This window comes from Stegodyphus dumicola, chromosome X1 (genome assembly GCF_044657685.1).
Source record: "Stegodyphus dumicola isolate Sdum_Otavi_A_Nest chromosome X1, ASM4465768v1".
Lineage (NCBI taxonomy): Eukaryota > Metazoa > Arthropoda > Arachnida > Araneae > Eresidae > Stegodyphus > Stegodyphus dumicola.
Genome location: NC_140780.1, coordinates 154101547 through 154128498, shown reverse-complemented (window position 1 = coordinate 154128498; position 26952 = coordinate 154101547). Strand labels below are relative to the sequence as shown.

The 26952-nt window shown below is 32.2% G+C and overlaps 1 protein-coding gene across 9 annotated transcripts in view; it reads right to left on the bottom strand.

Annotated features, from left to right (window-relative positions):
• LOC118196632 (neuropilin and tolloid-like protein 2) overlaps positions 1-26952 on the bottom strand; it is a 444544-nt gene that overhangs the window by 6629 nt on the left and 410963 nt on the right. For all 9 annotated transcript variants that reach the window (XM_085807315.1, XM_085807316.1, XM_085807311.1 and 6 more), the window contains 2 exons: positions 22597-22694; positions 20966-21121 (listed from right to left, as the gene is read on the bottom strand). In XM_085807315.1, the coding sequence (XP_085663441.1) occupies positions 20966-21121; positions 22597-22694 (254 nt within the window). The remainder of the gene's footprint in view (positions 1-20965; positions 21122-22596; positions 22695-26952) is intronic.

The following is a 26952-nucleotide window of genomic DNA, read 5'->3' as shown; positions in this document are numbered from 1 at the left end:
TTTTTATTTATTTCTTATAATTAATGGGAAATTAAGAAATAAAATATTACTCACGAATTACAAGGGAAAAAACTATTCATAAATCGTAAGGACAGATAAAATCTTAAATTGATTATGTTATATTCAAGTGACTTCATAAATTGATTTTAACAACTAGAAACGTGCATTCGTTTTCTTTAGAGAAGAAAAATCTCATGCGCAAAGATTCGAAATTCGCCTCCTGTCAAAAAAAAAAAAAAAAAAAAAGTGTTGCTAGTCTTTGAGCTGTGAAAGATATCGCGAGGCGGACACAAATCTTGTTAAACCAAAATAAGAACGTCCTTATGGCATCAAGAAAAGGGATAATAGGTTTCTAAGGTTCTTAGAGACTTAGGACAGGATGCATTAGAAAACTTTCGCATTACCAGCTTTACATCTTGGAATCAAGACGGAGACAGATGGAATGCAGAAAAAAACCGGCTGAAATCAGCGCACCAAAATCAGGCACCCAAAGTTTCAGGGAACCAAAATTTCTAAATTGCTTAGGGACTTTAAAATTCTTAATCCGGGGCAGAGCGACCACCATCTTCAAGGAAAAAATGTATGTCAATTTAAATACGTGTCTGAGAAAACGGACTTTCGTACTATTTGCAGACGAGAGTAGGTTCAGACTGTCATCGAATTCTAGACGCCAAATGACCTGGGATAAGAGCGGTTCTGCTTATCATCCAGAAAATATCCAGGAAGAGGACTGCTTTAAGAGATGCAAATTATGGTGTTTACAGTTATCATGATCAACAGCTGCAAGCTCCTACATGGGATTGCAGCTGAGACTGTGACCGGCCAATAATACATTGATCAAGTTCTACTGTCTCATGTTCGCCTTTTCCATGGTGCTTTCGGTGATATATTACTTTTCATAGAAGACAAGGCAAAAGGGCAAGTGAAGGCTCTTAGACGGCGGTACAAAGCCCGTAGGCTTCAAGAGGAAAGGCCGGAGGTCTAATAATAATTTTACAGAGCGATCTGCCACCAACATATACGTTTAGAAAAACTATACGCTGGAGGAATTTCTGTACGGCAACAACAGAAATTTATGGGTCAGCCTTCAAACTAGCTCACAACAAAACTTTCATACCGCTGGAACCTTTCAATATCAGCCTTCCCGGGAGCTAAAACATCAACAGATGTCGTAACAAAAATCGTATCAGCTCTCTTACCCCAAGCCGAGGATAGGATAAACGCAGATCATAACTCGGAAACTATAAGTATCTCTAATTTTTCACACAAATCAGCTCCTTTGGATCTTCCAAGCTCGCAGAAATAGAACACATAATTAAAAATTTAAATAAAAAAAAACAGCTCCGAGTCCCGACGGTATGGATAACATAATACTAAATCTAATCCATTCTGTGAAAAAAATAAAGTCAGTTCATTTATAAATGCTTATTGGAGATCAGCAACATTACTAAATATATTAACAAAACACAGAATTAGTGTTATTCTTAAGGAAGAATATACCAAAAGACAATCCGCACTTATATAGACCAATATGCTTAATACCTGCTCTTGGAAAGCTTCTAGAAAATTTAATATTAGCGAGGTTAAACTACCATCTGAGCAAAAACGAACTAATTCACTCAAACCAATTTGGCTTCATGGCGATTTTTTGAAAAAGTCTATTTTAATTATTCTTATGATGATACCTCTATCACCGTCATCATCATCTTCTGAAAAATTATGTTTTCTTGCTTAAAACTTGCCCATTCTAGCAAGCAAAAATATAAAGCAAAATTAGGTTATTGTAAGAATTAATGATTTTATTTACTCATTATTAACTTGTTCTGTCTTTCATCTTGAGTTTTTGCGCAATTTTCTTTTTCATGTTACATAGCTTAGCGCTGTAGATTCTACATACTGGGAACATGTCCTGTATGTGCTAGTATCTTTGATGATTAACAAAGCCAGCTAGGAAAGTCCGTGGTTGGCATCCAGGGGGAATTGTTGGGGCTTCGTGTTTTTTGTTCCTAAGTAGATAATATCTGTAAAGTATTACAATAAAAACAATAGTTTCAAATTTGTTTTATTACTTTCTTCAGTTCTGAAACTGTTGTTCATTCTTTACCAGATTTCATATTCTGAAGTAACCGGAATGATCGCAAATGAGGTAAGAATATCTACCGAACAATGCTTTAGTAGGTCAAACACTGTGTTACCTCTTGCTTTTAGCATTTCCTATTAATTGTTTTATTTGATTCTGGCAAAGCACGCGTGGTCTATCTGCTAGCAGTTCTAAATATAGTTAACATGTTTATAACATCTTTCTTAGTTTACCGTAATGTGTTGAACGTAACTGTAATAAAATGATTCTCCAAAATGAAATTAATTTACCCCAGTTTTTCCCAATTAAACATTTCTATAGTAATCGCATTACTATTGTAAAATCATGAAAAATACATTTTTCCCTGACTACTGACTTTTGGTTCATCCTCAAGTTTTATTAACAACTGCCATGAAAATTGACTGATCTTGAAATTTACTTTTAATATTATCGTAAAATATATTTTGCAATACCTTCCCGAACACAAAAGAAGGAAGCTGAGACTTTATAAATTAAAATTTGTCTTTCATTAAAAGAAAAATATGTTATTGTTTCTTGATATCAAACTAAGCGTTTATTGTATGTACTTGATTTCTAAAGTATGATAATAAAATCGGGAGAAAAGATTATTCAAATAAAATTATTTTAAAGTTCGTTCTCAAGATGCTATAAAACTGAGGACTGTTATTTAAAAATACCTTTAAATCTCTTTAACGATGCGTGATAACATATGCTTGCAAATTTTTTGAGCTCGAATACTACTACATTTTGTTTTCTTTTTCTTTTTACTTTCTCTTTACTTATAATTCTAGTTTACAGTTGTCTAGTTATTAAGAGTTATTTAAGAAATTAACTTGAAACTGCTGTTGAATACAAATTTATTTCTGAGCTTTCGTTTAAATTTATTCTTGTCTGTTCTGTATTGATTTATGCTAAATCTGAGCCCTCTCACCATTATCTCATACATAAATGCGGTTGTCAACAACCACAAGCAATACGAAAATTGAAAAAGAAAGTTTCCGCTATTTATGTTTAGAGCGTTATCTGTCATAGAAGTTCAATACGCGTATAAAGGTATTCAAAATGCGTTCAAAGAGGTTTTATTTGTTTTTCAATATGCGCTATTTGGCAATTTCCAGAAACATCAGAAAGGCGGTTCATATCAGAATGAGTCTGAGTTCAGGTGTTTGAGAGATACTGGCAATGAGTTTAATACTATTTTTAGAAAATCTTTACCTTACCGAGAATGTTTCTTCGATCAAAGGCCTGAAAAAGAGATGAATAGAAGTAACAGTTTAAAGTAAAATGGACCTTATATCAAGTAATCTTAATTTGTAAATGGAAGAGGAAAATAAATTTTTGAAGAGTAGAAATAAGATAAAAATGTTTCTGAAAATTATTCATTAATTAAGGATGTTTCAATGTGACTTTCATATATTTTCCTTTCGGAAATGTGCACATTCCTACGGCTACGCGAAGTCCTTCTTTTGTAAAACGCAAATCAAGAACTTAGAGTAAACTATATTAATTAACTGCTGATTATATTTCTTATTTATTCGGGACCATTTATTGCAAAAATCTGCTTCGGAATGTTTCAAACTGTCAACTCAATGATCTACCAGCAACCGCAATCACATCTTCTTTCACTTCCATCATAAAAATCAAATTTTAAAACCTCAGTACCTACGTAATATCTTTTCTTACTGAGAATTTCTGTAAAAACCTCAATCCTGAATTTTTACCCTGAAATATCTTTTAAAACGTTTACTTTGGAATCTAAATGTCGAAAACATTTAGAGGCTTCAAAGTGCGAACTGCTAATTTTATATTGCAAAGAGCTGAGAGAAAAGCGCATTCATTTTAATGCAACTAAAAGTAATGAGAATAACAAAACTTTATTATTAACCTCGTATATGACACTCAGATCTATTAAAACCTTCAGAAAGTATAATGAAATAACGGCGTATAAAATACAATATGAGAAAGAAAAGAACGGAACTACCTAACTTGTACATCGAACTTCTTAAACAAAATTACGGCGTAGAATAGTAATACGCACTTTTCTTGTAATTAATATACAGAATAAATGCTTCTGAAACATATTCCCAGTTTCCAGCATGATGCATCTCGTAAGACACCGAGTAAGTTGGAGAAATTCTAAAGCATGAATGGTGCAAAGGAGGAGTATATTAAAGAGCATCATCTTTTCTTGGCATTTGTTCGTACTTCGATTGTACTTTTGCATATCTGCGATTTCAGTCGTATTAAACATCAGAAAGGTCTAAGAGTACATTCATGTAATTGAATAACACTTCCATGGCCTAACTGCACTCCCATGTTTGAACTTATGGAAATCCATCTGTTGAAATTTATCATTTGAGCTCTAACTTTTTTAAATAAAAGCTAGTTCTAAATGTCAGCCATTATAACTTAAAGTACCGTGTAATATTTAACTATATCTGTGAATGTAATGTCATATGCATTTTGTCATCGCAGTAGTATAAAGCACATGAGTTCTGATCGCAAACTGTAAAAATAATGATATATATAGATGTAATTGGTAAATGTAGTTAGTTTTCTGCACCAGTATATGTAGTAATATTTAGCACCTGTATGTAAGTGCAGGAACAGCGTGCGCCATGAACTCGGGCGCTGGGCTTCGGAGTTTGGTGTGAGCCGACTATGTAACCCCGTTACCATCTGAGGAGTTCTCTTGATAATGGTGGACGGGGTGCTATACAGATTAACCGTTATGGTAAAGGGATAGTGCCCCCGTTCCTCTTCCTTATCCTTAATTTCCCTGGCGTTTCAAAGAGCACAGGCATAAGAAGACAGAAAACTACTATTTAAATTACTTAATCTAAATCGATATGCTGATCATCATTTATAATTGGCTGTTTTATTATATTGTATTTATTTCTGTACATTTACTTATTTATGTATTTATAAAAATACAAGTGTTTTTCAAGTTAGTTTTGCTCTATATAAATTATTTTCATAATAAAACTTAGTAAGTAAATTTTATTGTATTGCAATTGTCATTATAGTTATTTAACTATTATGGTTTGTTGTATGATTTTCATTATTATATTATGATTACAGTGAATTCTAATAGTTTAACTATCATCATAAATAATAATTATAATGTATATTCGATAATAAATAATCATTACAATTGTATTATAATTGATAAGTTAATTTCTCCATTTTCAGTTTTCATGTCTCAAAATGAAATCACATTATGTTGCAATTTCTTAGCACCACTGTGAAACGAGTTATTTTTAACAATTGAATCTATTTTAACGATAGAAACAAGCGATCCCTCTCCTAAAAGACCACAGTGTTGGAAAATATATTAAAATCGATTACTACCTATGTAAATCTCACTCAAATGGAAATTTACTGATCTGGGCCCACCTGCGGCCGAACGGTAAAATAGCTGAACACTGGTAGCTCGGTCTGAGGTGCGATTTCCACAACGGGATGGCTGTATGGGCGCTTGCCTGGTTTTCCCTATGTGTAACGTGCATAGGAACCAGTTTCCTTAGAAAGTCCTCCACGAAAGCATCTCACCCATTAAGCAGGTAGCCCATGAATGCTTAGCCATATTCAAATAAACCAAACCAAATCTATTGAGCAGTTTCCTTTTTTAATAGAAAAAGAATATTTACTATAAAAATACAGTTGATGGGGACAAAGGAACCCAAAACCCCAGCAATACAGTCCACCTTCATGCCATCGACGCAATACAGTTTGGCGGGACATGGTCCGTTCTGTAGCAGTAAGAAGATGCAACGCCATCTCTCGTGCTGTCAGTAATCTACGGCACCTTGCGCATAGCGACAGGAAGCGATTGTCTGCTGTTGTAATAATCTCCGGCGTCCAGACCCACGTCTTCGACAGGGGTTTTGATTCCTCCGGTAACCATTCCACAGCCTACTGACGACACTATGATGCATATTCAGCTCTTTCGCAACAGCGGATTGTCTTGCATCACCTTGGCAACATCCCGACAGCCCTCCAACGCATTTCATCGTGCCAATGGTGTCTTCAGCTCATGCTTTCCGCTTTGACTATCTCGGATTAGATAGAATTATCGCTGCTTGTGAACTGACGCTGAAGGCCCTTTTTATGACGTTGTGATGTGACTGCGTAATTTTATTTTATGCTAATTTTGGTTGCCTACTTGCTTTCGGTGATGCAGCATGTACCTTATATGTAAATTATGTGTTTTAATTCTTTTACATCCATACCTTTTCTTTTAGCTTTTGTTGATTGTTTTTAGTACTATTGTATCCTCGGCTCATACATGATAAGTCATCTGTGAGAAAAATTTGTATATTTAGGATTTATTTATTCCGAGTACTGAGAGCTGTTATTTCGCAATTGCATCTGTATATAAATCCATTTTCTAAAAAAGTGGAATGAAGTCACTCGTGCTTTGAAGCCTCCAATTTATTTTAATTGCCGCTTATTTTTTGCTAATTACTGTACTTAATATAGGTTAACAACATTTTATTGAGTATTAAATGTGTCATCATAATCGTGATTAAACTTCTATGTATGTATTTATAACACTTCTTTCTCCTTCGCTTTTAACTGGTATATTAAAATTCCTGTTTCTGAAAGGCTTTCTCTAATTATTGACCTGATGACAGATTTCTTGACAGAAACACAGTTCAGAAAATATGTCTTTAAAATACCTGTCATATTTACCTTCTCTTTAAAAGAAGGTACACAAAATAACAGTGATGTTCAAGAAATATATTGTTGCGTGCTTACGGGTTCGTAATAGATTGAATGACCAAGTCCGATAAAAGGTTAATGAAATCTGTTCTTATGAAAAACATATTCAAAACTCAAGAATTTTCCTCAGATATATTCGTACAAGTGTTCACAATATCACGCAGTACAGTCAATAATATACCTCAAACTACTAAAAACGTTAAATACAGCACAATTCAAAATCGCATCTGAAGATAAATCTAATCCGATCTCACGCTGAACTCGCCACAATAACAACAGCAGCTAGCTAAACAACTGACAGCAGATGCTTTCTCTTCGACCTTAAATAGTTTTTAACCGGCCGCGAGATATTTCTAGTACTTTCTGCTTCTCAAATTTTTAGAAACCAATGCGAGGACAGAATTACGGTTACAGCTAATATAGTGGTCAATAACATTTATTCTACTTTAGTAAAAATTACCGAGATACCCATTTACTCAAATGTTAAATGCACGAGTCCCTGTATTTTTCTCCGGCATATATTTCTCTTAAAATTTGTCTCGAGCTACATTTCACAAAAAACTTTAGTTATAATTCTTTTAAAATTACCTATCTAAATCCAAAATCCGGAACAATATGATCGAAACGATTTTGCTCTAATTAATTTATCAAAGGTATGATTTAGATCTAAAGTTTTTTGAAAAAAATTAAAACATTTTGCAAAGAATCTTTAACATAATATATGGAACATTTTCCCGTGAGAACTTTAGTGCAGCTGATCTTAAAAGCCCTTTTTGACAGCACCTCTGATTATATGACTATGCCTTCGAAGAATGTGTGAATATATTAGAATTACTATATTGTGAACTAAGATATAAATAAATACAATGGCGATCAGTAACGAGAAACATTTTCATTATTTGTGAGCTTCTTCCAGGAAGATGCAATTTTTGCATTCTAATTCTGATATCCATTTAATTGTAACTACAAATAAAATTGTAAATCTTAAAAACAAAACTTTTTTCGGTCAGTATAGTGTAGAGACATTAGGTATTTTTGGAAGCAAGCAAGATGAAAAATGAGCAACGGCCTTCGCCGGGAATCGAACCACGGACTTCTGGAATACGCGCCCAGCGTACAGACCACATCACGAAGGCATGCCAAGAAGGCGGGAGAATTACCTTATAATAGTAGCTCATAATGTCAGTGTGAATGAACCTGGACTAAACCATAGTTTAAAAAATATCCTGCGCAAAACTGTTTATGTATAAAAAATCATATTCTCCTTGATTTAAATTTAGGTATGCACAATCCTGCTGCTCTTTTGTGAAAGTGACAACAATAGCAGGAAATCTCACTACACTAAAACACGCTATCTAAACTGAGCATCAGTGACACAAGGAGAAGAAATCTTATTGCACCTAAAACGTGGTGTATATGATAAAGAACTGCGAAATAAAAGGGATGCTGTTTTAAAGTCATACAGTGTAACATGTCTCTAAAAATATCAGCTCTTGCAAGTCCCATCTAGATCTTATCCCTGGTTGTCTCGAAGCTGTGAGCAATAGCCATAGTGAGAACTTTGAATAGCAAAATATTTGATACTGAGGAAGATTATCAAAGCCACTGAAGTCGCAATATACTTAAGACTTTTATTACTGTTTAGATAAGACAGCTTTACAACCAATTACAGCAGGGAAGTCTGTATTTCTGTCTTTTAGATATTATATTTTCTATATGCATGCAATTCATGTATACTCATGGAAACCTCAATTATTGGTCGCAGTTCCTTGCGTGATATATTCTAGCTACATTCTTCAATTTAGAAGCAGAAATCCTGTTAGATATACTTGAGTCAAAACAAAAGAAGAAAAAAATGTATTTATTAGGATCATTAAAGTATTAAAGTTAACAATATACGCTCTGCAATAATTAATTTTTGAAGTTGCTTAATGCAAACTGCTTCTCAGAACTTGAAGAGTTAATGCTGGTAGAGATACAGACCTATTAAAGTAATGCGGTTATCAAGTCTGTTAAGTACAAAAAAGAGATACTCATGCTTAATAAAAAACTCTTATGAGATGAGTTTTCTTTGACATTAATGTCTGAAAATAAAATACTCACCTTTAAGATAAAAAATTAGGAGGAAAACACCAGTTTAAGCAATAGAAAATAAGCAGCTGTCTAAAGGAAAACATCCAAATCCAATACTGCCGGTGTTGATGAGACTTCTACTATAATCAATGAATTTGGGCTAAAAAACAAATACGTGATGGGCAACCAAAATGAACGCTAGCGTAATTTATCGGAAATAATTTCAAGGAGAGTTGTCAGTTACGTAGAAAAAATTCATCGTTATTACCCACAGTCAAAAAGATTTACAGGTTTCTGATATTTTGCGAAGAATAATGTTAGATATTTCCGAGAGAATAATTCAAAGGCAGGAGAAGGGCCTCATTTATCGCTAAGTTTTAAAAATATTTACTTTGATAAGTTTTGAACATAGTTTGAACGTAGTTTTGAACATAGCTTGATATTAATCAACCTCTTCGCACATAATTTTTAAATGTTATTCTTTTCTTAGTGTTTCTCAGGGTAGCACTTCAATATGGGTTAGTTCTTTCACAAATGAGAGAGCGTTTAAGCATTTTCAAATAATTTTCTAATTTGGGAATGAAACCAATTACATTATGACGCTTATCTGTAAAGAATTTCTGCAAGTACATCCTAGAAGCATTAGATATGCTGCATGCGTCTTGTACCACCTCATTAGTGTAAAATTTAAATGGGATTTAGTAATGTACCTAGTAAATATATTTTTCTTAAGTAATTTTTACTTTTAGTGAAACAGGTGATAATGGAAAAAAGTATATTTAGACAATGTTGTAAATCCATTTCATAAAGCATGCATTAAGAAAACTCATTTTACCACAATTTTTACAGCACAAAACTTCAAAGCAAACACACTAGACCAGGGGTTCTCAACCTTTTTGTCCCTAAGAGCACATTCTAGAATATCTGTTGGACGGCGAGCGCCATTTACTTTTCAAGATTGTGACCGCACAGCGGTGGCCACACGTTAAACGATCGGCCGGCGCCATCGTGCCTGTGGGCCTAGGGTTCATATTAATAACATTTCTTTCTTTATTCAAACTGGTAGATATTAAGATATAAATATATCATACGGGCATTATCATAATAATTATACTTATGATCACCACACTATTGTTAAAAGCATGTGGTTTCAGTACTTTTTTTAAGATATGTTAAATAAATTAACTGGTATTCATAGTTTTTGCAGATTAAATTGACGCTTTAAATATTTAAAGTCTTAAATAGAGAATATTATGTCTGTAAAAATGAAAAAGTAATCACACAGGAAAGCAACGCATCAGATAAATGGTATTAATTTTAAAAATACTGCTGGACAGTATATTATAAAAGAGTCATTAAAAGCATGTAAGGTTTTGAGTGGGCTGAAGTCTTAAGTTATCTGGCCACCCAAAAAGAGTTTTAAAAAGGCTTTAAAATGCAATCGGGTATAAGCAGTTAAGCATTTAATGAAAGCCAATGAAGTGAAAACATTTTTAAGAATAGTAGAATTGCAAATTCTTCAAAGCGATAAAGAAATTCTCGATGTCTTTTAAACAGGGCAACACAAGTCTGAAACGGGTGAAAAAATTAATTACACTGAAATTCGATAGTGCCGCTAGTCTTTATAATGATATAAGGCCAGATAGTTGTATTTAGCACTTTCACCAGAGTTAGAATTTAACACGAAAACATCTTCCATACACGTTATGCACTTTTCTATCAAGGCATCGCCATTACATCGTAGGATTACCGTTTGCCATATTAAATCGAAAACCAAACCAAAATTCTAACTCCATAACAACACGCTAGTAAAATGGTGCAGATACCTTTATTAAGATTGATTGTTTCATGGATAAACTCTGCTCTTCACGAAGCTACAGACATCATTACTGAAAGCATCCCAAAGAAATAAGTGTACAGTTTTTGATATTGACTGGGAAATTCAAAATTATTACAATACAAAAATAATTCAAATTAATTCTATGAATGACTTCAGTTAAAGTAATTTCAAATTAGCTCTTTAATTTGTATTATTTAACTTGAATATTACTCATAAATACAACTACACACATTTTCGTGCATTCGAAAGCAGAGGAACTAACGTTTTCCTTTTAAATCGAAGAAATACTGCAAGTTTTCTCCTTTGTTTCTGATAACTATCCTTATTTAATGAATAAAATTTGGAATGTATTAAAATAGTTCAATCCAAAGATCTGATAAAGTTATTTTGAAAAGATTTATGGAGCTGAATAATCCCTCGTGGAATATATCTTATCGCAAGGATCAGAGATCTCATTAAAAGTTCTCAGCATTTCAGGAGGATAAAATAATAATAAAAGGAGAAGTATTCAAAGCTAGTGCCATGCAAAACAGAAAATTTATTTAATCTCTCTCTTTGAATGCTTGTTACTAAATATGATAACACGTGGATGATACCAGTCTTTTATTAAAAAAGGGTTTTCTCGGAGTTCAGATTTAATACACCAAGGTAAAAAGAGATAAAAAAAGAATATCATTTATTTTACAAAGATTGAAAAGCATTAGATTCTAAGAACTAAATCAGCAAGTATTTTCCCTAGGTTTCACTAACAATCAGGTTATTTACTCGCAATCCACTATTCCGTACAAATACGTTGTGAGGATCATTATTACAAAGCATTTGCACTGAACTGGTGATTACTCTCGATATCCAATTCAGTGGATTACGAGTTCATATTTGTTAGCTGCATATCGATAACAGATTAAAGACATGACATCAGACGAATAAAGTGATTTTGAATTTTTAAATTCTACTTATAATTTGTATAAACTTTATATAAGTTTATATTTTTTAATATGAAATATTTGTTGCATTTCCTTAATACATCATATTTCTCGTGTCTTTATTTATTTATCCTTGTTATCTTACCAAACTTCACATAAGAGTTTGAATATTTTTAAGTCTGTTGCCTAGCAGTTTGACTTCTTTTTAATTTAATTTCTTTCAGTTTAACACTTAATTCTGAGCTTCCATCATATTTCAATATCTTTCCAAATCCATCTAATATATTTATTTACATTTTATTTCAATTCATAAATGTTAACGCTCATTTTGTTATGATTTTTCCGGTTTTTTATCAGTCAATTTTATTCTGAGGTTTAATATTTCTGTTTGATTTATTATTCGCAGTTTTCATAGATTTTTTTTCCTTATTTTAACATTTTCATTTCCTTACAGAAATATTAATTTTCATGTCCATTTCTTTGATTAGTTTCGTACACTTTAATTTATATCTGCATCTAATATTGTTTGTAAGTTTTAATTTCAGTTTCACTGAAAGTTTTGTAAGTTCCAAACTGTTAATGTATAAATTAAGTTTCAAACATAATTTTTATTTTAATCCTTTAATTTCCGAATAGTTTTTTTTTAATTCTCAATGTATTTATTCTATTTATTATTTCTCGAATATTTTTCTTTCAGTTTAGTCTTACTTCTTGTCTAACATTTGTTGTATTTGAGTCAAGATTTGCTCTTTTTTAGAAATGAACTTCTATATATCATCTAAGTTGGAATTTTGAATCTGATTCCTAAATTTTATTCCTGTCATAAAATTGCATTTAATTTTTGTTTACTATACACATTTAAATTCTCTTCTCGGTTTGAAAAACTTTGTTTTGTAATAATGTCTTTCTCCTCATTCCGTATTTACTATAACATTTTTAACTTACTTTCCTTTCCAGTTTTTCTCATAATTTATCTGGTTGATTAGTTACGACGGTGAAAATGTCTCGAAGCAGAATTAGCTAGTATTTTTATTAAACATTAAGAAGAAAAGAGTTATCCACAAGAAAGCTGCCTCAGGAAATATGCATTGGTGTTTTATGGAGCTATCCATTCTTTTATTCATTATCTTTACTTCGTTTTCTATGATTTTTCTTTATTCTGCTTTATTTGTCTTCTTTATGATTTACTATATCTTCCACTTTTCAGTCATTGTAATTCATTTCTTACAGCCGCGTTTGTATTTCACATTTCTTAAGATAAAAAATCTGCATTTTAACCTGTACAAACACATTCCTGTACACATTAAATAATGGGATAATGCGCCCTTTACATACAAGCATTTGTAGAGTTGCTATTGTATCTGAAGCTAAAGGTTAAAATCCTGCAGATCCTACTAGAATAACAGCAAGTTAACGCTACATCTCATTAACTCACAAACACAGGAGAAGGTTTAAAATAACCTTTTTATTTCTGTCGAAAACTCAATATAAAGGCACAACTTGTGCTACAGACGAACTCCAATTTGTGGTTATGTAAATTAAGAAATAACAAACAATTGAATTTAAACGCAGGCACCGTCCTCTAAGACTATGCATTCAGTAAAATAAGAAATAAAATGGCTTGGTTATTTTATTAGCTTGCAAGTTCGGTATCGGTTAGCGTATCGGTTAGCGACAATGCCAAAGCTGGAATATTATTTTTAAAAACAGCTGACGAAAAACTAACAGCAAACGCGCGTGCCAGAATCCTTCTAATATTCAAACTTGAATACATTCAAAGTTAATTTGCATTCTGATGAGGAATATGGAAATTTTATAGTAAAAAGTACACTATAGTAAGTTACAGTAAAAACTGAAATTGCAGTAACTGATTAGTTAACATAATACAAGTTACATATTTATTCGGCATAGCCATACTTGAAGAGGAATCCATCCCGTATGTTTAAGCAGATAAATCATTATTTTAACTCCACAGTTTTTCCTAATTAAGATGTTACTTTTAGTGCATTACCTTACTGACCCACTTATTAGCGATTCCTAAAAGTAAAACCATGGAAATATTTCTAAGAATCTCTTTATGAAGGAAAATTTTCGCACTTTATTACGTTAAGTTTACTATTAAATTAAGAATTATCAATGATATATTTAATCTTAAAAATACATAATACATGTGAAATATTTACTCATAAGTATGTTCCATGACACTTGTAAAATGTAAGACAGACTTTCTATTCTTTATTAGATCCACCAACTGCTAAGCGGATAATACCACTGAAATTTTCTAGTTCGATTCGTGCTCGAAACTGGCTAAGGTCTTTCGACATGTCCATTTATGTAATTTTCCACATGCGCAATATGAATATTAGACAATTTTCCTTAAACATTTCTCTACGAACGTGTTGTGTAGTCAAATTAATTAGAATCATTAAAATCTTATTCCAAATTCAGCTACACACTTTAATTTACTAAGTTACCTTTCAATTAGGTGTGTTTATAATTAATTTGTTAAAGTTACTTTATTTATTTTGAGCAGTCACTTATTCGGCTTTTAGTTTAGGTTAACTCATTAAGAGACACGCGTCTTAAGGATTTTTTAATAGCACTGCAATTTAAAAATATAAATTATTGATTTACACAGTATAACTTAAAAATATGCCTTTGTTCTAAACTGATACTTGTTGACATAAGTTAATTAGTTGAGAAATAATTTGCAGATAAGTATATATTTTCATTAGAAATAACGAAAATTTTTCTAGCTTTCAAAAGCTAAATTTAACTCTGTTTTCAAGAGAGATCACCTGCATTAAGTGATTAAATCTGGTTCTCTTATCTCACATCCAGGTCTGAGAGGTTGGAAATCAAGCGAAAAGGGTTACGTTTTTTGGCTTAGTTGGCGAAAAGGATGAAAGAGTTTGAACTGAAATAAAGTAAAAGTAGAAATTTTTGTATTGTTTTGTTTTTGGCTGGGGGGGGCTTAAAACTCTGCCTTCTTTTTGGACATTTTCAGGAATGTGGTAACCTGCATTTTTTAAAACGGGTTGCAGGTGAAAAATAAGGTATTTCTCCCGCCGTCTTAGCATGCCTTCGTGGTATAATGGCCAGCACACCCAGCGCGTATTCGAGAGGTCCGAAGTTTGAGTCCCGGCGAGGGCAATGCTCATTTTTTCTGTCTTCTCTTTAAAGAAAAATACATAATGTCGCTACAAATTTTACTATCAAAGTTTGAACGTGAAGTTCCCATTAGCCAAATCATACCACGTGACTTTTCTTGCATTAATTTCCAATTCGTCGGCCTGCAACATGTCACTTCAAACCTAAAAAGAATTTTCAAGATTATTTCTCCATTTAAGGAAATTATGAAAGAGCAAGCTTTTCCACTAGCTGGTTCACGTCACGTGACCAAGAAATCACAAGTTTCAGCATTCTGCATATCTAAAAGACTGTGTAAATAGTATATACATAAATTAGAGTCTAAATTTCAAGACTTTAAAACAGAAGTGTTTAATTCACACTAAGAACTTTGTGTATTTACGAACTTAGCTTTGAACTCTTATCTTTGCCAAAATAATAGCGTAGCTTCCGGGTGTAAGGTTAGATTGCATCGTAATTCGAAAAATTATTTTGATTGGGCAATAAATTAAATCACCTAATAAAAAATCTCAGTAGGTGAAGATAGTAGATCCATGAGGGAATTCACTCTTTTTTTTTCTGATTTACTCTGCGCCACACCTCATGGGGCACTTGCCACAGTAATGAAAGAAAATTGTTACTGAATAGGAGTTGAAACAAAGCGTCGCTACCATCACGATGTCTGAGGTATCTCTACATCTCTCGCGGTGGAGGTAAAACCCAATGCAGTAACCCAGCGAAATAAATCCACGATAATGAGGCTAATGGACTAGATCCTGATTCCTTAAAATTTTGTTTCTGAACGGCGGAGCAGAGATCCTCGACCATTTTTCTAGAAAGACCCGCAACTATTTTTCGGCATTGGACATATCCAGTACTCATCAGTTCCCAGCCCAGTACCTCATTTAGATGCCTACACTAACAGATTGATCAATTCGCCGACATCCTTGCTAGGATCAAGAGGCTCCTTCTCCAAGCGAGTTCACTTCAAAAATGTGCCATCTACGGAAAATTCTTCACTTAGATTCGCATCTTCTTTTTATTAGCACGATACCTCACTTGTGGAGAACATTTTCTTTTGTTGTTGTTGTAAACACACATTGTCTCTGATTGATTTAATTTTGTCCTTGACCATATTGTGTTACTAAATTGTTAAGAAATTTTAAAGGTTAATAAGTGATTCTTTATCTCCCGGAAGTAATGCTTGAGATATTTTAATTTTAATTAATTAAAAGACTAACTAAAATAAATAACTTTGATGTAAATTAGTTGCTTAATATTTTTCCCCTGGTACCTGCACTCTTACTAACCAGGGTTGTTTCCCTATGGTTAATTCATTTAAAATTTCTGGAACACAACACAATGATATATTTTGTATATTTTAGTCAAGTTAAGAACCACTACAAAACAAGGGATATCATCATTACGGAAGTACCGCTTCATCATAAGCAGAGAATCCTAGTGTTTTATGCGTTAATCTAATAAACCCTATTAGGTTCTCTTGAGTAATGTTTCATTTAGTAATTCCTTATAATTTGGTTTAGTGATAAAAAAACTCCTTAAAATCTCATTAAAAAGGGAGTAACAAATATGAACTCTCTTGTTAGTCCCAATAGCGCAAGCGTCTGTATTCGGTAAAACAAACCTTTTATTGGGAGAAATTTATCTTCAGTTCTTTAGTTTCCTTACAGGGACACTGAAAACTACACCGCCATGCAGAGCATTATTGCACTAGAATTCTGAGTCCATTATTTTCTACTAATCCAAAATTATGATGCAATTCAGGTGCTTTTATTTTATTAGTTTCGTGCAATATTCATATTTAATGCTGATTCACAGAACGTAGAAGTCACGACGCAGTCTCAAATATAAATAAAAGAACATACAAAATGTTTTAAATTAAATTACCTTTATTAGGATTATATATTACCTTACATCCGTTCTAGAGAGATTAAATTCTAAAAAATGTTTCATATTTTAGGGATTAAATTGCCTTTATTTTCTTCTTTCAGCAAAAAAAAATCTTACTTAAATCCCCTTTCTTTGATTTAGAATTTAATAAAGTTTTCCTGCATTGCGCAATTATTCTCGCCTTTTGGCTACTGAAACATGTCCGCTTGTAAAGTGAATTATTGTTGAGCTTAAAATAATCTTTAGAAGGAGTTTTGCACTGATTGAGTTTTACGTTGAATAGCGTCTGATTTCAAAATCTTTAATCTCAAGAATAACTTTAACTGAGTACATTTATTGAACCAAATTATTTTTTAAAGAAATTTAAAAGGAATTATCGTATCACCCGTTACGAATTCTTGTAGTGTAAGAGCGTATCATGTTTAGTCTGCAGCTGGAAGATTTGAGGTTTAAATGCCGCCGAGGGCACAGATGATTATTTCCGGTTTCTGGTTTTGAAATATCTAAATAGTCTCTACAGTGTCCTTCGAACTAAATATTGGTGGACAAGAACACGCCACTACTTGAATTTGGTCGACTGAGTCTCATGCTATGTTTAGTTACCCTTTAAGAGAGAGAGAGTGAATATAAGGGATATCGCATTTCCCGGCATACTATTTTGCGGCATAAACGGTTAGCCCATCCATTTAGCAAGTGGAATGTTCGTACTCTGAAACCCGGCGAGAGCAACACCATGCTGCTTCACAGTTCAAAAATTCTAATGAAAATTCTAATGATTCTCTACAAATTTATATACATAAAATAAGAAATAAATAAACTAATCCAGTACTCATCAGTTCCCAGCCCAGTACCTCATTTAGATGCCTACACTAACAGATTGATCAATTCTCCGACATCCTTGCTAGGATCAAGAGGCTCCTTCTCCAAGCGAGTTCACTTCAAAAATGTGCCATCTACGGAAAATTCTTCACTTAGATTCGCATCTTCTTTTTATTAGCACGATACCTCACTTGTGGAGAACATTTTCTTTTGTTGTTGCGATTATGAACCGGAAAAATCTGTAACTGGGCTTTTGTTCACCTGATTTACAAAACAAATCTCATCTCTGTAGAATCTCATCTCTGTAGAATCTCATCTCTGTGCATATTTCGAAAATTCTAACACTTTGTCAAGAATGGAGATTATATCGCAGGAAGAGTGGAGAGTAACTTAATTATGAAAGCAGCCTATTTTATGGTAGCTAGTGTGAAATCTAGAAGATAATCACTTCAACACAGCACAGTTTTGCATGGATGCAAGACGTTTTTAAACAAGTGAATAGAAGTAAACAACTACTAGTAGAAGAGTCAGAATATTAGACCGAACACCAGTTTTGCATTATTTTTCGTGATTTGACAGCTACATGCACATATATTATCTAGAAGTTTATTCAAGAGAAAGAAACACGATGAAAAATACGAGAAATTTCCATTTTATCCAAAATTGTTACGAGTCTCATGAAACCACTTCCTAAAGGATATTGTTCGTTGGAGAATAATTATTATACTTCACATGAGTTAGCACGAATGCTTATCTCCCACTCCAGAGAACCTAATTAACATTAAGAATTTCCAAGTTAGGAATAACCGAAAATAAAAATCTAGAGAAGAGGAACCTGCAGAGGAAATTTCTGAATTCTACAGAGATGAGATTTGTTTTGTAAATCAGGTGAACAAAAGCCCAGTTACAGATTTTTCCGGTTCATAATCGCAAGATGACGCAAATTCAAATGAATGCAATCTAAAGCAATTATGCGTCATGTTGGACAATACAGAGACCATCGAAATAATTATCTTCTTGTGAGGAAAAAGAGGAAACATACAATTTGCTTGTGTTCTCCATTATATTCTTACCTAGGATATTTATTGGATTGATTCCAATTAAATCTGCAGCAAACATGAATAAATGCAGTCTATCTGGATTTATCATTTTACATCTATTGACTAGATGCAGTTTTCTACTTCTGGTTGTAAAGAACACTTTGGCACTGAAACCTAATCTTAAGTATTTTTATTTCGCTTAAATAAAAACCTTTAGCTAATAGCTTTAAAACATAATAGTATTCTTTGAATATAACATAATTACAAAGTCCATTAAACAGAAGCCTGTTATTGTTTAGCCTAGATCAAGCAAGTAATTTAAATATCATTGAAAATAAATTTTAAATTCAAAGGAGAAAAAAAAATAATTCCTTCAGCTGTGATCGATGTAGAATGTTTATTTCTGTATCATACGGATTTCGAGAAAAAGTATATATTTAATTAGAAATTAAATTTTATATTCCAAGTAAAGATTTATAAAAAGCTTAACTTTTTAATTTATATCAGTGTTAACTAGTTTCGTAAGTTCGAAAAGAAAACTGTTGTTATGTAAGGTTAAAATTTAATACTTTGACCCAGTCATTTTTTAAAGAATATCTCCAGTTGTAATATTGAAAGAGAAATGTAATGAGAATTGTGTTTCCTAAATCAATAACAAACCACAAAAACTCAAATGAAAGGTTCCCTATAATGTTCCTGAATTCCACATTCCAAGCCATATCTGACTGAAATCACGAAATGCTATAATCAAAGGTTCTTTATTTAGTCATTATTTTCATGTTGGATTCATATTTACAACTTAAACTCTAAAAATAAGTTTAACGTTTTGGAATTCCCTTTATTTCACTCACATTAATATTTCATTTTCTACAGAAAATATTAGTTAGCATATTATAGTTTAAGACATTCAGAGCAATAATTGGCTAATTACGTAACCAATGATTTACTCAGTTCTTAAACTAATTGTACACATTTCTATACATTCACAGATCAGTCCTGAAATCTGCGACAATCTTGAAAACGTAAACAGTTTTGAGTAGAGTGTTCAAAATTTGGTGCATATGATGTTTTCAGTTTGAATACTGTTTGAAAACTGAGATAGGAAGAAAACATCTTAAAAGTTTAATACACCGTCATTTACACCGACATTACACACTCCGTCATTTACACCGACAATATATTTACGAAAGCGCTTCATTTTCACATTTTATTAGAAGATTGTCACATTGTTATCGCAATAAGCTAGAGATGCTTCATCGCCTCGCCTCGAGATCATTGCCCTCGTCTTCTCTCGATTCTTTTATTTAAATGGTTCCCACGAATAAAGTTTGAAAAATGGAAAACTGAGAAATGTTAACTTTTCGATTTTAGACAGATATATATATATATATATATAAATTTAATTAATTAATTAATTAATTATTTTTTTTAATTAAACTTAATAAAAAATGTATATTTTATACATTTATTAATTAGTTAATTGTTATAATATATATATACATATATATATATATATATTAAATATAAATAAAGAAATATTTTATTATTTTTTTTATTATTTTTCTCTGCGTTTACATGCTGCCGATGTTTAACGTTTCTTGGTTGTTCTAAGTCATATGATTTCAATCCCGTCTTCACCGATTTATGCTGTAAAACATTTGTTACGAATTAACCATGCCAACCTGAGGTCTAATTCCTTTCTCCGAAACCATGAAATTCTCCTTTGCACTCATCATAAAAAACTTCTGAGCACATTCTAAAGACATTTCGGAATATTCCTCTAGCTTTCGAAATACATCTTCCCGCGCGTTTAAAATCACATAATAGTATATCTTTAAGACATTATCGCTAAATCTTCTGGATAGAGTACAGGGTGTTTTCAGGATTTATAACGTACCTTGTCCTCAGAGCATTCCCAGAGATTACGCTGAAACATATTTCCAAATATATATATATATATATATATATATATCCCAAGTTATTCCAGTAAATGTCATAGCCCTGTATATTCGAAAGACAAACTTCAACAGATTTATAGAGCCTAAACCTATAGAATAGCTCAAAATAAACATCTTCAGAATATTTGAAGACGGAAACCTTCGGAAGATGCAGTTGGAATATCCTCAGGATATTAAATGACGAAGTCCTCGATACATCTGAAAGTCAACAACTTTAGAACATCTTCAAGTATATCGAGATACAGCGACTTAAGAAGACATCATTAGGATATATTAAGGTTCAAATTCATAAGGGCATCTAAGAATTAAGAGAATTTAAGAATTATCAATGTCTTAGGACTTTGCGACTGAAAGAGGGTATCCTGAGGATATACTCTATTATGCGGTGTTTTGATCTAGTTGAGAACACTCGCATTATAATAGTCCAAAATAATCATAATACTTACATTTCTCTTCATCGCTGTAGTCATCTTCACTGCAGTTGGGTAAACCGTCACAAACCAAAGATTTATGAACACAATACTGAGGCATAGTACTACACACAGTTGCGGCTGTATTCAGGCAGTAGTGGCTTTCTCGGCAGACATGTTGTTCACATTTACCTGCCGAAAATACAAAAATGGTATCAACATAGTTAAATGATTAGACACTTTTAACTTCAATATTAATCTAGACGAAGAAAGGTATGGACTTGTAGTTTCATTTATACTTATTTAAGTAGACAGGCCAATATGCTTGATAAATTCTTAAAACAAAAGTCAGTTTTCGAAACTTCAGCCAAACATTTGTTTACATAGGGTGTCCTATCAATGTAGCCTTAACAGCATAGGACAAGATCCTAATACATAATAAATTTACAATGATTCACGTCTCTTCTACTGATAGTTTTCGAAGAAAATATTTAAGAAAAAATATGATATCACATCTTATCCACAGAAAGTAAAATTTGTTGGAAGCATAAAAATGAATTCGATAAACAATAAAATAAACACTATTTAATCCATTATTATCCATTATTATTAACATTCGCATAATAAGTTATTTACGATTGGTGTATAAAACTGAACACCTTCGTTTGACTAGAAAAAAGGCGCCATCTGAAAAATTACCGAATTAACTGCAGTTTTTTGCATGGTGAAAATGTACTCCGTTTGTAAGTGTTGTCACACTTAGTTTTCCTTTTGGACAATGTAATAACAATGCTTTAAGAACTGCGACGGAGTATGCTAGTCGCTATCTACTACGCCGTCATCTCGATGCCAGTGCAGTATACTGGCTAGATGACAGACAGACACATTGGAACCATTTTCCCCACAGAAAATTCGCACAAGTTGATGGCAGAAACATAGTGATCTTATGCTAACACAGGGAAATTTCAGTACTGTTAACGGTCAAACTAGATTCATAGTTAATTGTACGTGCTTTAGTCAAGCAGTTCAACGGAAGAAGAAAAACATGTATACAAGATAATTTAGACAGTGAAGCTGTATCCATTCCACTGTATCGATAAGACTTTAACGGTATATCGAATTTTGATTTTTTTAATGTAATTGCAGGACTGCTATTGATCCAGAATTATAAGTTGCAGATCCTACCAGGCAAGTGAGCGAGTCATCGCTACGTCTGAAATATTAAGAAAACGTCTTTAAATAAACTTTTATTTAATCTTGAACTTAAAATATAAAAGAAATGACGTGTATTACAGAGAAACTATCTCTCCTGGCGATGCAAATTAAGCAATAACAATCAAATATACGTTGATAAAGTAGTCTAAGACTACAGATAAAGGAGAAACAGAGCTAGATTCTTTTCTTATTTTCATTCATCGTTTAAGTAGCCACCGTGATTAAGAGGAAAATATCCGGCAAATTATAATATAAATTCAATAAACAAAACCTGTAAAGAACAGAGATGAAAATGTCGCTTTTCAGTTGAAACGACTGGACATCATCCTAGCTTTACACACTTTTATTCGAATTTGTTCTTTGATATTAATCAGAGTGGTAATAACTGAGGGCAGAAAGCAACATTAAAAAGTTACCAGATTTATATATACGTACTAAATCAAAATACTGACCGTTGAATTCAAAAGCAACGGCTGTCCAAACTAGCTTAAAGCCGATAACTTTATCTTCATTCCCATGCTTCTTTTCGGATGTCACTTTAGTTTTGAATCTGAAAGCAGAAAAAGGGTAATTAAAATTGTAAGAATATTATTTTTCTTTGAGATCTGAGAGTTAAAAACTATAGTGAAATTTCCCACCCGTATCGAAACAAAAAAGTGCTACCTTCTTAATTTATTTACTTGCAAGAATTTTCTGAAAACCCAAAACAAGAGTCGGTGGTTTAACAAAAGTTACAGACATTATTTCATTTTTGAATACCATTACATCTTTGCTCATTTAAACCTACTTCGATTGTTATTTAGCAAAAAATTTGTTTACCAGTGAACTTCAAAACTAGGAGAAGTTCGAAAAACAGTCTTTCACGAATTATGAAAGTTATAATTTTACAAAAAAATTTCGAGGCTTTTTTCTCTTGAAGTGAATATTCACCATAATCCTAAGAAACAATTAATATAATAATGTCATACAATTTTCAGTTCTAATTGAAAAGATTCATACAACAAAATTAATATGCATGAAAACTGTCTCAGCATTTTTTTGAGCATTAAAGAATGCTACTCAAGGTACTCAAGGTTAAATCTAAAAAAAAGGTATTGTAAAAAATTGTTTTGCAGCTTTTCGCATGAGTTATAATACCCATGAGAGGGAATTAATAATAGATGTCTGCCTGTAAAGAATTATCTGCTTAACTTCAGACATATAACATTTTTTTACCAGTTTACTGTAAAAAAGTGACTATCGCAACATAACGATTTACTTGAAATTCTGAGTTTCTAAAAGTACAGAAAAGTTACCATTTTTCTGTAGCACTATATATGTAAATTTACACAAAATTAAAAGTACAACACATGCCCTAAAAGTAACATATACAGACCTTTTCGCTTTATCATCATTTGTAAGATCATTTACGATTGATTTCATAACTCATACTTGTCGGAAAAGATTTAGGTTTTAGCCTGCATTTATGTAGTGTAACTTTGATTTCCAATAATATCTAGCACTTCATTTTCCTCGAGGAAAGTTCAGACTTACATACAATAAAAGTGAAAAATTATGAAATTCTGCGACTATGTTTTATATTGTCAAAATGTAGGAAACTTATATAAATATTCTAATAGTTTGATAAAGAGATATTACTGAGATGGAAAGTTTTAACAAATCGCAAAATTAAATAACGGTATCTTGTGATAAGAATTAAATCACACAAGCTTCGCAAAGCACTTAAGAGCTATCCTGTGATTATTATTCGATGTAATTCATTATGTTAATGAATGCGTTTGAAGCATATGGCAAGAATTACCGCTACGCAAGCGGTTGCAACTACAAAAGAGGTTAATACTAATTCGCTCAATGCAGGATTACCACAACTATTCGGCATGTCAAAAATAAATAAATAAATAAAATATAAAAGACAGCGTTTAGGAAATGATATTAAACAAAGCAACATGCTATATTTTGAAATTTTTGCTTAAATAGAAAACTAATTTCCTTCCCATAAAACAATAAAAATTACATAATAATAATAATAAATAATACATAAAAAATATACAGAGTAAAACACATGTATTTTTTGTGTTAGTTGAATATGGCGAAACATGCTATCTGCATGAAGGATGGGATGCATTTTTGCGAGAAGTTTTATAGAGACATTAGGTATTTTTTGAGAGCAGGAGACATGAAAAATGAGTAATGCCCTAGCCGGGAATCGAACCACGGACCTCTCGAATACGTGTCGAGCGTGTTGATCTGTACACACGAAGGCATGCTAAGAAAGCGGGAGAAATACCTTATATACTCCCCCTCTTAAAGGGTGATTGGGGAAAAAGGGATCAATCGGCAAATTCTGGTGGTGGAGATTCATCGTCCACCACCTTTTTTGTTCGGGCGCCACTGTAGCGACATTAGGTATTTTTTTAAAGCAGTCCTCAGCCGCAGTCTCCCTTTAAAAGTGGAAGTATATATGGTATTTTCTCCATCCTCCTGCGTACTTTCGTGGTGTAACTAGATAGCACACTCGGTTAGCAATTGATCTGCGAGGGTCGTGTCCCCTCAGCCGCAGTCTCCCTTTAAAAGTGGAAGTATATATGGTATTTTCTCCATCCTCCTGCGTACTTTCGTGGTGTAACTAGATAGCACACTCGGTTAGCAATTGATCTGCGAATTTCTTTACTTTCCTGATAACCAAAAAGTCTTAAAGTCTCTACAAACAGAAAAATACTGTAAATAATCTATTTTCAAATGAATTAAGTTTTAGAACAAAAATAAGAAACTATAAACAACTGAAGAATAAATTGCGTTACGAACGAAGAACATAAATTATAAACGTAATTATAGAACGATACTTTCGGAACAATTTAAGTCTTGCTATTGAGTTCTAACCCGAGTATAAAAGTAGGTTAGAAACTTTTTGTTTTTTGTAGTTAAGTGTTTATGTAGTCAAAATTCTGCACAATTAAAGTAAATACTTTCTGAAATAAAAGCATACTGTAAACAATCTATTTTCAAATGAATTAAGTTTTAAAACAAAAATAAGAAACTATAAACAACTGAAGAATTAATTGCGTTACGAACGAAGAACATAAATTATAAACAGAATTATAGAACGATACTTTCGAAACAATTTAAGTCTTGCTATTGAGTTCTAACCCGAGTATAAATGTAGGTTAGAACCTTTTTGTTTTTTGTAATTAAGTGTTTATGTAGTCAAGATTCTGCACAATTAAAGTAAATACTTTCTTAAATAAAAGCAATTTCCAAATACTGTGATATAATTTGTTATTACTGGAGCTATCCCTCGAAATTTTAATTACATTTTGCATTTTTCCGTCGACAATTTCATTTTGTGCTAATGGTCTATAAGAGTAACTTTTCCATGTTTAACAACAAACACGTTTATTGCTACAATAATTGCGTCTGTCCAAAAAACAAGCTAAGCCTTTTCAGAGCATAATTTTATCCTTTCCTTAACTGAGAAATGGCTGTATTAGCTCTACTAAAAATAACATGGTATTAAAAAGGCAGACTTTGTGTTGCATTATCAGACAAAACAAATTTCAAAACAGTTTCATTAAAACGCTCCAGATGTGTGTTAATCGGCAAGGTGTAGGTAGGTACAAAAATTAATTTGCCACGAAATCTGCTTTTACCCCCAGTACCTTGTTCTATCTATATCTGTCTTTAAGACCATTATGTGTTTCCCCCACGTTAGCTTCTGATATCATTCATATCTCTTCCTTCGAAAATAAAGACCACCATCTTTCTCCGCTAATGCTCCTAAGAGAAAAGGTTTTTTCCCTAAATCATCTTGTTTCTACTTTCATGTCATACGCAGTTCTTATTAACTTTACTCAAATTTTTTTGTATAAATACACTTTAACTGAGGCCTTATCTTAATAAATCCCATGACCGATAAATCTTAAAAAAACTGATTTAAATAAAAGGTGTGGCAGTTAGAGCAATCTTTTAAAAAAAGGGTAAAAATACTCCGTATTTTTTAGGAAATATCATTACAAACAGAAATTTAAAAAGTCACAGGAAAGGTAAGTTCATATGATTAAAGCTCATTAAGATAAAATAAAAATCTAGGGAGATGCGGGACACTCACCTGTTCTGTTCAAGAAACTTTATCCTGTTTATAAATATGTTTTGTGTTTCAGAAACTTCACTTCGGAAGATACAAGGAAATGATTACACTACAACATAGGTTCAAAATTTATATGAATTAATTTCCTAAAATCATAATGATTGTGAATTTTATGGGGAGAAAAAACTTACGCGCTTTTATCTCAGCATTTTTATTTCATATTTAGCGCAGGATATTTCAAAACCTTTTCAAGATATCTTCATGAAACTGTATCATAATATCATTATGTTACATAAATTATATTAAACTTAAGTTATGGTGTTTTACTAATAATATACGTTTAATGAGTTAAATACTATGTATCAAAAGTGAAAAAAATATATATACTCAAACAACTATATTTTAGTATTTATTTCGTTAAAAAATGAAAACAAAATTAAATGACTAATATACTGGAATATTTTCTGTAAACATAACAAAGCATAAACCATTCTGAAACAAGACACCTTTTTGAAAGTGTATATGCAGACAAGAACAGCTTGAGCAGGTGTTTAAAATTTGTTTTAACATTGTTTGTACATTTATAAATATTCAAAACTGTTTAATTACAATAGCGCTATTAAGTTAATGAATAAACAATTATTGAGTAATTTTCGCAAGAACTAAAATGCTGTTCAAAACCATAAACAGCCCCTTAAATGACTGAATGGTTAAAGTCGTTTAA